General features: G+C 33.8%; 1 protein-coding gene and 1 pseudogene across 2 annotated transcripts in view; both read left to right on the forward strand.

The window, feature by feature from the left end:
- The window catches only part of LOC145283508 (uncharacterized), a 204,787-nt gene that overhangs the window by 112,176 nt on the left and 78,420 nt on the right, over positions 1–14,191 (forward strand). For both annotated transcript variants that reach the window (XM_080132342.1, XM_080132343.1), the window contains exons 12-15: positions 1,593–1,706; positions 2,927–3,151; positions 5,679–5,758; positions 10,156–10,315. In XM_080132342.1, coding sequence (XP_079988468.1) covers positions 1,593–1,706; positions 2,927–3,151; positions 5,679–5,758; positions 10,156–10,315 — 579 coding nt within the window. The remainder of the gene's footprint in view (positions 1–1,592; positions 1,707–2,926; positions 3,152–5,678; positions 5,759–10,155; positions 10,316–14,191) is intronic.
- Positions 737–869, forward strand: LOC145284309 (U2 spliceosomal RNA; annotated as a pseudogene).

Raw genomic sequence — 14,191 nt, forward strand, 5'->3', positions numbered from 1 at the left:
AATCTTTTATATTTGAACAAGCAAATGTTTTATATACTCAGATTTTACTAATCTTTTATATTTGAACAAGCAAATGTTTTATATACTCAGATTTTACTAACCTTTTATATTTGAACAAGCAAATGTTTTATATACTCAGATTTTACTAATCTTTTTTATTTGAACAAGCAAATGTTTTATACATTTTACTGACATTCTAAAGACAGAGTTTACTAACTTTCTAAACAAGTAAATCTTTTATAAACACAGAACTCAATAATATTGCAAATTTTAACAAGCAAATGTTTTATACAACGGACTATCTTTTATACTATGGCTCTCGAAATTGCTGAGCCGATTATCTTGACATTTTACACAATCGTACTTCATATGTCTGGGAGTGTTCTTAAATAAGTGTTATATCGGAATGCCACTGATGAGTATACAGGATTGGTAATCAAAAAAATCCAATAAAAATAGGAACAGTCCGATTTTGACCAAAGTTAACACCCTTTTACAGTCTAAAATTACAAGTGCCTTTAAAAAGCTTTCTCATCGCACAAGTAGAAGGGCTCGGCGTATAAATTAAACAGTAAGTTATTTGATAAGACAGAGGTGCGTTTGGAATGAATGTTTCTGTTTAGAGCACAATTGAACCATGATACTTTACTCTTGCATTTTAAAATTTAATTGAAGTTATTATATTAAAATAATTTTATAAAATCAACTGCAGGTTTTCTACAGTGCAATGTAGACTACAATGTCTTGGCCTTTTGGTCAAGATCAAAGTGTAGTATCTGTTCTTCAGATGCTGCACTTCCATTTCTTGTTCTCTTTCGGTGGAGGAGAAATCCTTCACGACTGAGACAATTTTTATTTTTGTACCTTTTCTCCCCGTTAAAAAACGACCCTAGTGTCTAACTCTGTCCCGTGGGGAGACATTGTAAATAGGTACATCACTGCGGAGAGGCATGTGAAGCTTTCTCCTGGTGCATCATAGAAGGTCCGCGACTGGAGGAATCAATTCATTTGATTGAAAAAAAAAAAAGAAGCAATTTCACTGATTGCAACGACACTAAAAGTATTAGAGGTGTGGAACATTTGTTTATCCTAATTCAAGCCTGGGCAATGTTGGGTATCCCTGTTACTGTATAATTAAACGGTATCTTACTAATGCTCTAAATTCTAATTAGCAATTTTATTAACTTAGATCTTACTAATTTACTGAATTTAGACAAGCAAATGTTTTATGAATTCAGAGTTTACCAACCATATAAATGTAAAAAAAAAGAAACCCAAATATTTTATCAGCTCAAATCCAACTAACCTTCTAAATTCTTGCAAGCAACTGTTTTATAAATTCAGATCTTACTAACTTTCCACATTTTAAATCGAAAATTTTTTATGAATATAGCACTTCTAAATTTTAATAAGCAAACGCCCTAAGAACCCAAATGTTTTACAGATATCACAAATCCTCTACAAACAAATATTTTATATACTCATATATTACCGTCAAGAAATACTAATCTTGCAACTACTTATACACTTAAGCGATCTTGTAATTATAAAAGGTAAATCTTCTCTAAATTATCAAAATGATTTTTTGTCAGAACTGCAAACCGGAAGTAATAGCAATGTTGGAAGAAGAAGAAGAATACAAACTACAAAATCTGATTGCCCTGTTACAACTGAAAGAGCGGGAAGAATTGGCCAGTTTAAACAAGGTACAAATCATATTTAAAAGATTGTAATGTATCACTTTTATTGTATTTCTTTTATGCATGTCCTTTAGTTTTCAAATTTTATAACTATGAAATACGCGGATCCTGACTTGCTGTTATTTTCGTACTCAATAGTCTCGATAAAAATTATCAAACGGGGGGGGGGGTGTTGCTAACGTTTTAGAATTACGCGGTTAAAAATATATGAGCTGGATGTGTTTTATACTGCTTTGATCAACTTGATTACTTTTTAGTAAAACTTGTTCTCGAAAACCTCATTCCTTTATGCATTTTCTGAACAAAAAGAAAATTCACTATTTTTACACATTTCCATAAAAAAAAACTTTCTGAATATTTCTAGGCTTTTCATAAGAGCACCGCAGGCCGGACTGAAGACTTTAGTAGGTCGGATCTGGTCCGCTAGCCGTAGTTTGGAAACCCATGGTTTAGATAATTGTTGGGACAATTAACGGAAATCCAAATAAAAAATGGTGAAATATTTTGGGGTATCGGATTCTATATCGAAATCAGAAAAATTTTCCTTATTTTTCGATTCCCAAAACGATTCTTTTAATTGCTTTTGTTTTAACTTAATTTTCCATTGCATTCAAAAATTGTATTTGTCCTTTATAAAGCATAACATAAGGAGTAACTAAGAAATAAATAAGCAGATTATTATTATTATTATTATTATTATTATTATTATTATTATTATTATTATTATTATTATTATGTTGTTGTTATTGTTATTTTTATTATTGTTATTATTATTATTATTATTATTATTATGTTGTTATTATTATTGTTATTTTTATTATTGTTATTATTATTATTATTATTATTATGTTGTTGTTATTATTATTATTATTGTTATTATTATTGTCATTATTGTTATTATTATTATTGTTATTATTATTATTGTTATTATTATTATTACTGTTATTATTATTATTGTTATTATTATTATCATTGTTAGTGTTATTATTATTATTATTGTTATTATTATTATTATTATTATTATTATTATTATTATCTGTTCATTTTAATTTTTGTTTGCTTTTCTATTCTTACACATTATCCTGTTAGACCAATCAAAACCCTTGATATTTCTTAATCTCCTTCACTATATAAAAACTCTAATGTTAGAGTCACCCAAGAGATACTATAACACTTCTTAGATAAAAGAGATTCCTAATTTTTTAATTTCTTCAATTTTTTTTCAGGATACCGATTTAGAAAGGCGAACTAACTACAAAAATACCCAGAGAAATATGTTGCAGTTGATGAGAGAAAATTCCGATTTGGACACAGAACGACAGGAGTGGTTTATGCGAGAGAACGCGAAACGGCAAAAAGAATGGACGGATGAAGTCGAGCAAAGCATCAATTCGTTGCAATTGGCGTTGGAAGAAAAACTCTCAAAACAAGAAGCTCTGGCCAAACAGATTGTAAGTTTGCAGTTGACAAAGGATTCTATGAAAAGGATTCATTAATTTATTTGTAACTCTATCGAAAGCGTATCCTTTCTTTTTTTTCAAATTTTAACGTGTATGTGCCATTATTGTGGGTTTTCTTTTATCCATGTTTTAATGTATATGTGCAATTATTATGGTTTTTCTTTTAATATTATGTTTTTTATCCATATTTTAATGCATACGTGCCATTATTGTTTTTATTCATATTTTAATGTATATGTGTCATTATTATGTTTTTTATTTATATTTTAATGTATATGTGCCATTATTGTTTTTGTTCATATTTTTATGTATACGTGCCAATATTAAGTTTTTTCTTTTATTCATACGTATATGTTCCATTATTGTTTTTTAAATTCATATTTTAATGTACATGTGCCATTATTATGTTTTTATTCATATTTTTATTTATATGTGTCATTATTGTTTGTTTGGTCATATTTTAATGTATATGTGCCATTATTATGTTTTTTTCTTTTATTTATATTCTTATGTATATGTGCCATTATTGTTTTTTATTCATATTTTAATGTATATGTGTCATTATTATGTTTTTATTCATATTTTAATGTATATGTGCCAATATTATGTTTTTCTTTTATTTATATTCTTATATATATGTGTCATTATTTAGTTTTATTCATATTTATGTATATATGCCATTATTTTTTTAAATTCATATTTTAATGTGTATGTGCGAATATTATGTTTTTATTTTATTCATATTTTTATATATATGTGCCATTATTGATTTTTTTGCTCATATTTTAACGTATATGTGCCATTATTATGTTTTTATTCATATTTGTATTTGTATGTGCCGTTATTATGTTTTTAATTCATATTTTAATGTATATGAACCATTATTATGTTTTCTTTTAATCATGTTTTAATACCTATGTGGCATGTTTTCTGATATTCATATTTAAATAAAAATATGCAATTTTTACAGGTTGTTTAATTCATATTTTCATGTTCATATGGCATTATATATATTATAGGGTAAATAACTAACAACAGAAAAATGATATTACAGTTAGTAATTCTTTTAAAAACATTTTAGGGTTAAAACATTGCAAAAATTTAATATACACAATTTACATACAATGTTTTGTCTTCCTTTTTGACCACAATGCGATTCATTTACTCACAATTCAAAATGCATAGTCGATTATACAACAGGTTTATTGAGTCGCACCCGCTTCCATTACATTATAACTTGTTAATTAAATTTGATGCGTCTTTTTTGTGTTATTACTTTTTATTTAACATGCACTCAATAGTGGGATATTTTTGAAATTCCACGGTGCTGTATAGATAAAGTTGCATAATTTACTTTTAATAATCATATTCGTTCTCCCCTCTCCCCAAAATAATAAAATGAATGACTTAAATGCTACTAAGAAAAAGTATTTATTCAAAATTATACTGCTTTGGTCGACGGAGCGATATAATTCAATTTTGGAACAATTCATTTTCGAAATGAGTAAAATCGAATTGTTCTACTTTAGCGATATCAACTTACCCACAAATCGCAAATCGGATGATCTTTTTTTAAATGTGTGTAGAAAGGTGATAACCTACGTACGAACGTGAAGTGCCAGAGTAGTATTTTTATCTTGACTATGGGGACCCGAGAAAATTCCTCAGAGCTTTTTTTTTAAATCAATCGGTATAATTTATTGTTATAGATAATATTTGTTTGACCTAATCAATGTCTGTAAGGATCAGTACTATTCCGAAAATTATGACGTTTCTTTTGTTAAAATTCTTGTTTTTTTTAGCTAAATATTTCCTAAGTGTATAAAACAAATATGTTTCTTCTATGCTTAATTAAAATTACACCAGCTGAAATACTCAGTCTGAAAGTCTTAAAAAATACCCTGGTGACCCCTGAAAAGTGACTTTTTAAAAAATAATTTACGGACACACCCTCAAACCTACGGTCCGATTTCTTACAATATAGAGATAAACCCTGTTCCTTAGTTGAAAAAACAAACAAACAAACAAACAAACAAACAAAAAGAAAAACATAGATGTTACACTCGATGAAGTTCGTAGGTTTCAACGATCGAAATTTTGTTCGAATAACACCCAAGATGGGAATAACTGTCCGAACAGTCAAAAACAATACAAACATTCATACTCCATCTCAAAAATTCACAATTGCAAAATATGCACATGTTATAAAAGTACTTTTTAAATACCGGAAGTGACGTTTGTATAAAAATATATGGTGCTATTGTGTAAACAACGCGTAAGTCGGTGAACGTTTTAGTTAACGACAATATAATTTAATTTTGGAACAAGCACTTTTAAAATTGGTAAAGTTGGAATTATTTACCTTAGTGATATCATCAATCAATATCTTTGCTAATCAGACGATGCTATTTTTGAAATGTGTGTAAAAGGTGTGTAATAAACGTAGGTACATGAAATGCCTTAACGTATTTTTATATATGTGTTTTAATTATTAATTGTTCATTATTTTTTCCTGTAGGATGCACAAGACCTAGACAATGGGGAACTCCTTGACCGCATAGCAACTCAACAAATCTCAATCCTAAAGAAATTCAAAAAGTAATATTTTTTCTATTACTACTTCAAATTATTCTATACCATATTTCAGTCTAAAAGAAATGGCCAAAGCGTATTTATTTAAATAAAAATTTAAAAAATATAGAGAGGCAATCAGTGTTGGTCTACATAGATCAAAGATATTAAAACTCACTCCAATTCGACAGGATTGGCTACCTTCGGTATTTGTCGTGATAACTCTGTAATGCAATAGTTAATATGCAGAAACCTAACACGCCGCAGACTCCGCCGTAAGGAACACAAGACAAGGAATAACTGTAGTTCGTTTTTTGAAACAACCGAGATTTATTTATGGGTCTTTTCCTGTCACTCTTAGCAACCGAGATTTATTTATGGGTCTTTTCCTGTCACTCTTAGCAACCGTACAAAACGCATTTCTTTTCATCTGACGTGTTTTCGAATACCTTTCGAATACTTTTCGAAAATGTTTTTAACAAATTTCGAATACCTTTCGAATACCTTTCGAATACCTTTCGAATACCTTTCGAATACTTTTCGAATACCTTTCGAATTTTTTAAAACCAAATTTGGAATACCTTTCGAATACCTTTTGAATACTTTTCGAATATTTTTTGAATACTGTTTAAATATTTTTTAATACCTTTTGAATACTTTTTTAAATATGTTCCGAATACGTTCTGAATACCCTTTCGATATCTTTTTAATACCTTTTGAAAACATTTTAAATACTTTTTGAATATCTTCCGAATACCATATAAATACCTTTCGAATACCCTTTGAATAACTTCAGAATACCTTTTGAATAAATTTTCAATACCTTTTGAATACTTGTTGAATATATTACGAATATCCTTTTTTATAACTTTCGAATATTTTTTTCATACATTTTGAATACCGTTCGAATATCTTTCGAATGCCTTTTCAATACTTTTCGAATAACTTTTTATTACTTTTCGAATACCTTTTTAATACCTTTTTAATACTTTTTGATTTTTTAATACCCTTTGAAAACTTTTCGAATACATTTTGAATACCTTTCGTATATCTTTTCAATACCTTTTGAATACCTTTCGAATTCCTTCGGAATATCTTTTTAATACAACTCTCTCGAATTCCTTCGAATACCCCTTTTCTTCTCTGACGAGATCCAACAGTCTGTGCGCACGTTTAACTTTTCCTAAGCCTCTTCTTTTTTCTTTCCGATGGAAATATGGAAGCAGTGGCTAACAGAAAAGATTTGAAAGGGTTGATATACCGAAAAATAAAACAACCAAACCAAACAAAATCCCGCGCCTTATGCAAACTAAGTTCTTTCAAATTGTGATGTTCTTTGGGTATATTTTGAGCGAAGGCCACGTCATGTCGCCTTTTATTTTCGAAAAAGAATTCAGATTCAACTAAGATTGTTATACTTAGTTGCTGTACACTGCCATCAAGAACTAAACGGAGATCATGACTGGTGGAAGGTCATATGGATTTTTACCATGATTGAACTCCGCGTAATACCTCCTTAGAAAATCACCTATTTGCTATTATATGTTAAACGCATTCGTAAAAGACATCAAGCGCGCCGCTTGTAGCACCAACGACGAGATGCTAGATCAAACTGACGTTCAGACGCCTCTCGAAGGACATTATAAAGACCGCGTTCTTAAGGTTCAAGTTCCATCTGATGATTCTGATGGAAGCACAACTTTTTCAGAGGAGCAGCATCTGACAAAAGATTATCTAAAAGGTGTACTTTGAATTATGAAAAGTTATTCATAAAGATATGACGGTTTTTATTTCCTTTCCTCAAAAGCGTAAAATCAATCGAAGAATGTATCACTGTCTCTGTCTGTCTGCCTTTCTCTCTCTCTCATGTATATATATATATATATATATATATATATATATATATATATATATATATATATTAGAGTTTCTTATGATCTTTTTGGGTTAATATCAAGCATCAAACACATTAACATAAGTTCTATAATGTTTTCCGGTTCTTTGTCGAATCGTCATCAGGTGAAAAGCATTTAGACAAAAAAAAAAAAAACAAAAAAACAAAGCAAAAAAGAAAAAAACATTTCAATCTCGTAATATCAGAATTATCGTCTCACGTTAAGCATTTAAAATTATTTTACTAGTTTTATAGACAACGTTTTTAGTTATAGATAGCTTCGAGTATTTTTATCTTGTTAAAATTGGCTTCATAATGTATTATTTTAATGTAATATCTAGAATTTGTTTAAAATCGAAAGGGATAGTTACGTTTTTGCAGATTGATAAATTGAACGAGAAGTAACACCATTTATGGTGAGGCGGCGAGAGAGGAGAGTTGTCGTTAATCAATATAGGCACTAGTTTAATATAGGGTGTCCCAATAAAATGTATACACTCCTTAAATGGCTATAAAACCAAAACCAACATTTATTATAAGAAAGAAAAGCTTCATGCATTAAACTACTGTGAACAACTATAGAAACCAAATAATTATCGAAAGTGTTCAAATTAATGGCCATTATGATCGATGAACAGCTGACAACGTTCATTGATTGAATCGAAAACGTTGCTAATCAGTTCTATTGGTATATTGACACATCTTCTTTCAATGGTTGCTTTCAACTAATTCATTGTAGCTCGTTTTTTTGGTGTGAACCCTGTGTTTAACATGCCCCACATCGCCTTCCAAAAAGAGAAAAATCCAAGGGGGAGAGGCTCAAATTCGGTGAGCGTGGACAGTACTCGATACTTCCTCTTCGTCCTAACTATCTGTTTCGCAGGTGACTACCAAGATATGCTCTTACGTCATGATGATAGTGGGGAAGTGTTCCATCCTACTGGAAGTGCCATTCTTTATTCCTAAACATCTCTTGGGAACATGACATAGCGTATTCATGTAGCGAATTGAAATAATTTAAAGAGTGTATACATTTTATTGAGACACCCTGTATTATTGTAAGAGTTGTATTTTCTTAAAAGACAAACATTTTAAATGACATTGATTCCTTCTAATTTTGCGGGAGGAGTTGTTTTTAATATAAGATTTGGGTCTTAAATTTCTTATAGCAAAAAGTCTAATTTTAAATTTTTTATAGCAAAAAGTCTAATTTTATTACGCTTGTCAATTTAAAATATTTATCTATGTACAATATAGTTCTGGCTTTTCCTGGTAATTTAAAACTTGGTTGCGTTTGATTACAGTAGTACAATTCCATCCCAATCGGATCAAAGAGAATTGTAAATTGCATTGTTATGATGACTGAACTTACGCATTTATAACCTGAAAGTTTCATCTCTCTATTGTAGATATTTATGTTGTGAAACTCTAAGAAAGCAATCCCTGTCACGGTTGTGTGTCAGAAACAGGGACGCGTCATTGAATTTCTGGCAAAAGTGCATTGATGATTGTGGTGACTATGTAGAAAAATAAATTCTGGAGCACAAAACTTTTCGAGTTAAAAAAATTAGGACGCTTTACTTTTGGTAGAGCCTCCGCAAGACAAAACGCTCCCCGGGCGCCCGTGCACGACCATCGTTCTCTGTTAGAAAAAGTGCATTGAGAATAATGGTGCCTACGTGGAAAAACAAATTCTGGAGCACAAAGGCCGCTGTTTCTATTGATACCACTCCCGTTTTAGTAGCTTTTCAACTTTTTGAGTAAAAAATAGGAGGCTTAGGTTTGGAACTATCCTTTTATATGTTAATATAGTTTGAGTAATGTTAAATATTATTATTAGCTATCTACAACTAAAAACGTTGTCCATGAAACTAGTAATATTATTTTAAAATGCTTAACGAAATACTATGTATCATGAGACGATAATGCTGATATTACGAGATTGGAATCTTTTTTGTTTTTTGTTTTGTTTTTTGTCTAAATGCTTTTCACCTGATGACGATTCGACAAAGAACCGGAAAACATTATAGAACTTATGTTATATATATATATATATATATATATATATATATATATATTGCAATTTTAAGATCATAGAGACAATTTATGTTCGGTTTAAGAGGTATTCACTCTGCAAACACAGGGAATGTCTCTTAGGTTGCTTTATTTTAATAGATTTCTGTATTTTTTCTTTCGCCTGTAAATATAACGCAACGCTGCTGTATTTTAATAATGTACTTTTTTCCATTGTTTTCCTCTTCATAATCGCAAGTCACTCGATTCAACTGTGGAAAAGCGAGGGCGAAACTGGTCAGCCGAATCCTCCTTTTTTTTCCTCTTCTTTCTCCTTTCTCATTTTTTTAAACGTATTTTACTCTTTTAATCATGAACAATAAAATTTCTCTTCATGATTACAATATTCACATTTTGTACTCCCAAAAAGCAGGATATATATATATATATATATATATATATATATATATATATATATATATATATATATATATATGTATATATTCTTAAATTGTAGGGAAAGAATTATTCCTGATGATGAAGTGAAAAACTTAACAGAAGAAGTAATGGATAATTTAAAAGAAGTGAAGACGAACTACGATGAAAGCAAATTAAAAAGAGCGAAAGAACTTGACGAAAAATTGAGTCGCGAAAAGACGGCGACTCTTGATGAAATTGTAAGAAACATTTAATTCCATTTTTTATCTCATAATGTTCCGATCGATGTTACCCTCAAACTTCTTCAAGTATAACTTTTCGAACTTTTCAGTCTTTATATCGAACTCTGAAATCCATATAAAATTTGAACTGAATCCTTTTCAGAACTGCACGGGAGTAAATTGTTTTCGTTCTGTCAGTACCGAAGGAATTAACGCTGGATATTTAAGACATCACATTTAAAAATATTTTCTCGCTTAACTTCTAAAGAATTCTGTCGCAAAAAACCTTTCATTATGCTCCACCTTGGTTATACGTCCGTTTCATCTCTCTTAAACGTATTCTGTTCCATAAATCTCTCAGTATTCTGTAGGCTACAACATACTCCAATAAATAAAACTACTCATGCAATAAAGTATCTTGCATCTCTTCAAAGCAACCATTCGCATATGTATAATGTATTGTTGCCACATATGGCCTGGCGCATCTACCACTAGTCTCTCTCTCTCTCTCTCTCTCTCTCTTTCTTCGAAAATGTCAAAAACTATCTTCAATCTAATAGATAGTACATACCCTCGACTAACTCGATAAGAATCAAAATCCATCGCCTCCACTAACCCTAACACTAACCCTCGACTAACTGGATAAGCATCAAAATCCGTCGCCTCCACTAACCCTAACCCTAACCCTAGCCCTCGACTAACTTGATAAGCATCAAAATCCACGGCCTCCACTAACCCTAACCCTAAACCTAACCCTCGACTAACTGGATAAGCATCAAAATCCGTCGCCTCCACTAACCCTAACCCTAACCCTAGCCCTCGACTAACTCGATAAGCATCAAAATCCACCGCTTCCACTAACCCTAACCCTAACCCTAACCCTTACCCTAACCCTTACCCTAACCCTAAGCCTCGACTAACTTGATAAGCATCAAAATCCACCTCCTCCACTAACCCTAACCCTAACCCTAACCCACGACTAACTCGATAAGGATCAAAATCCATCGCCTCCACTAACCCTAACCCTAACCCTAGACTAACTCGATAAGCATCAAAATCCATCGACTCCACTAACCCTAACCCTAACCCTCGACTAACTCGATAAGCATCAAAATCCACCGCCTCCACTAACTCTAACCCTTACCCTAACCCTCGACTAACTCGATAAGCATCAAAATCCATCGCCTCCACTAACGATAACCCTATCCCTCGACTAACTTGATAAGCATCAAAATTCAACGCCTCCACTAACGATAACGCTAACCCTAACCCTAACCCTCGACTAACTCGATAAGCATCAAAATCCATCGCCTCCACTAACCTTAACCCTAGCCCTTACCCTAACCCTAAGCCTCGACTAACTTGATAAGCATCAAAATCCACCGCCTCCACTAACCCTTACCCTAACCCTTACCCTAACCCTAACCCTCGACTAACTCGATAAGCATCAAAATCCACCGCCTCCACTAACCCTAACCCTAACCCTAACCCTCGACTAACTCGATAAGCATCAAAATCCACCGCCCCACTAAACCTAACCCTAACCATAACCCTCGACTAACACGATAAGCATCAAAATCCACCGCCTCCACTAACCCTAACCCTTACCCTAACCCTCGACTAACTCGATAAGCATCAAAATCCATCGCCTCCACTAACCCTACCTAACCCTAAACCTAACCCTCGACTAACTCGATAAGCATACTAATTCAACGCCTCCACTAACCCTAACCCTAACTCTTACCCTAACCCTAACCCTCGACTTACTCGATAAGCATCAAAGTCCATCGCCTCCACTAACCCTAACCCTAACCCTCGACTAACTCGATAAGCATAAATATTCAACGCCTCCACTAACCCTAACTGTAACCCTAACCCTCGACTAACTCGATAAGCATAAAAATCCACCGCCTCCACTAAACCTAACCCTTACCCTAACCCTCGACTAACTCGATAAGCATCAAAATCCACCGCCCCACTAAACCTAACCCTAACCCTAACCCTCGACTAACACGATAAGCATCAAAATCCACCGCCTCCACTAACCCTAACCCTTACCCTTACCCTCGACTTACTCGATAAGCATCAAAATCCACCGCCTCCACTAACCCTAACCCTAACCCTAACACTAACCCTCGACTAACTCGATAAGCATCAAAATTCACCGCCTCAACTAACCCTAACCCTAACCCTTACCCTAACCCTAACCCTCGACTAACTCGATAAGCATCAAAGTCCACCGCCTCCACTAACCGTAATCCTAACCCTAACCCTAACCCTCGACTAACTCGATAAGCATAAATATTCAACGCCTCCACTAACCCTAACTCTAACCATAACCCTCGACTAACTCGATAAGCATCAAAATCCACCGCCTCCACTAACCCTTACCCTAACCCTTACCCTAACCCTCGACTAACTCGATAAGCATCAAAATCCATCGCCTCCACTAACCCTACCTAACCCTAACCCTAACCCTAACCCTCGACTAACTCGATAAGCATCAAAATTCAACGCCTCCACTAACCCTAACGCAAACCCTTACCCTAACCCTCGACTAACTCGATACGCATCAAAATCCATCGCCTCCACTAACCCTAACCCTAACCCTAGCCCTTACCCTAACCCTAAGCCTCGAATAACTTGATAAGCATCAACATCCACCGCCTCCACTAACCCTTACCCTAACCCTTACCCTAACCCTAACCCTCGACTAACTCGATAAGCATCAAGATCCACCGCCTCCACTAACCCTAACCCTAACCCTCGACTAACTCGATAAGCATCAAAATTAAACGCCTCCACTAACCCTAACCCTAACTCTAGCCCTAACCCTCGACTAACTCGATAAGCATCAAAATCCACCGCCTCCACTAACCCTAACTCTTACCCTAACCCTCGACTAACTCGATACGCATCAAAATCCATCGCCTCCACTAACCCTAACCCTAACTCTAACCCTCGACTAACTCGATAAGCATAAAAATTCACAGCCTCCACTAACCCTAACCCTAACCCTAACCCTAGACTTACTCGATAAGCATCAAAATTCAACGCCTCCACTAACCCTAACCCTAAACCTAGCCATAACCCTAGCCCTAACCCTCGACTAACTCGATAAGCATCAAAATCCAACGCCTCCACTAACACTAACCCTAACCCTTACACTAACCCTCGACTAACTCGATAAGCATCAAAACTCAACGCCTCCACTAATCCTAACCCTTACCCTAACCCTCGACTAACTCGATAAGCATCAAAATCCATCACCTCCACTAACCCTAACCCTAACCCTCGACTAACTCGATAAGCATGAATATTCAACGCCTCCACTAACCCTAACTCTAACCCTAACCCTCGACTAACTCGATAAGCATCAAAATCCACCGCCTCCACTAACCCTAACCCTTACCCTAATCCTGTACTAACTCGATAAGCATCAAAATCCATCGCCTCCACTAACGATAACCCTAACCCTCGACTAACTTGATAAGCATCAAAATTCAACGTCTCCACTAACCATAACCCTAACCCTCGACTAACTCGATAAGCATCAAAATCCATCGCCTCCACTAACCTTAACCCTAGCCCTTACTCTAACCCTAAGCCTCGACTAACTTGATAAGCATCAAAATCCACCACTTCCACTAACCCTTACCCTAACCCTTACCCTAACACTAACCCTCGACTAACTCGATAAGCATCAAAATTCAACGCCTCCACTAACCCTAACCCCACCCCTCACCCTAACCCTCGACTAACTCGATAAGCATCAAAATCCACCGCCTCCACTAACACTAACCCTAACCAACGAGTAACTCGATAAGCATCAAAATTCAACGCCCCCACTAACCCTACCCCTGACCCTAACCCTCGACTAACTCGATAAGCATC

Source organism: Euprymna scolopes, chromosome 8 (genome assembly GCF_053919585.1).
Source record: "Euprymna scolopes isolate OS-2025 chromosome 8, ASM5391958v1, whole genome shotgun sequence".
NCBI lineage: Eukaryota > Metazoa > Mollusca > Cephalopoda > Sepiida > Sepiolidae > Euprymna > Euprymna scolopes.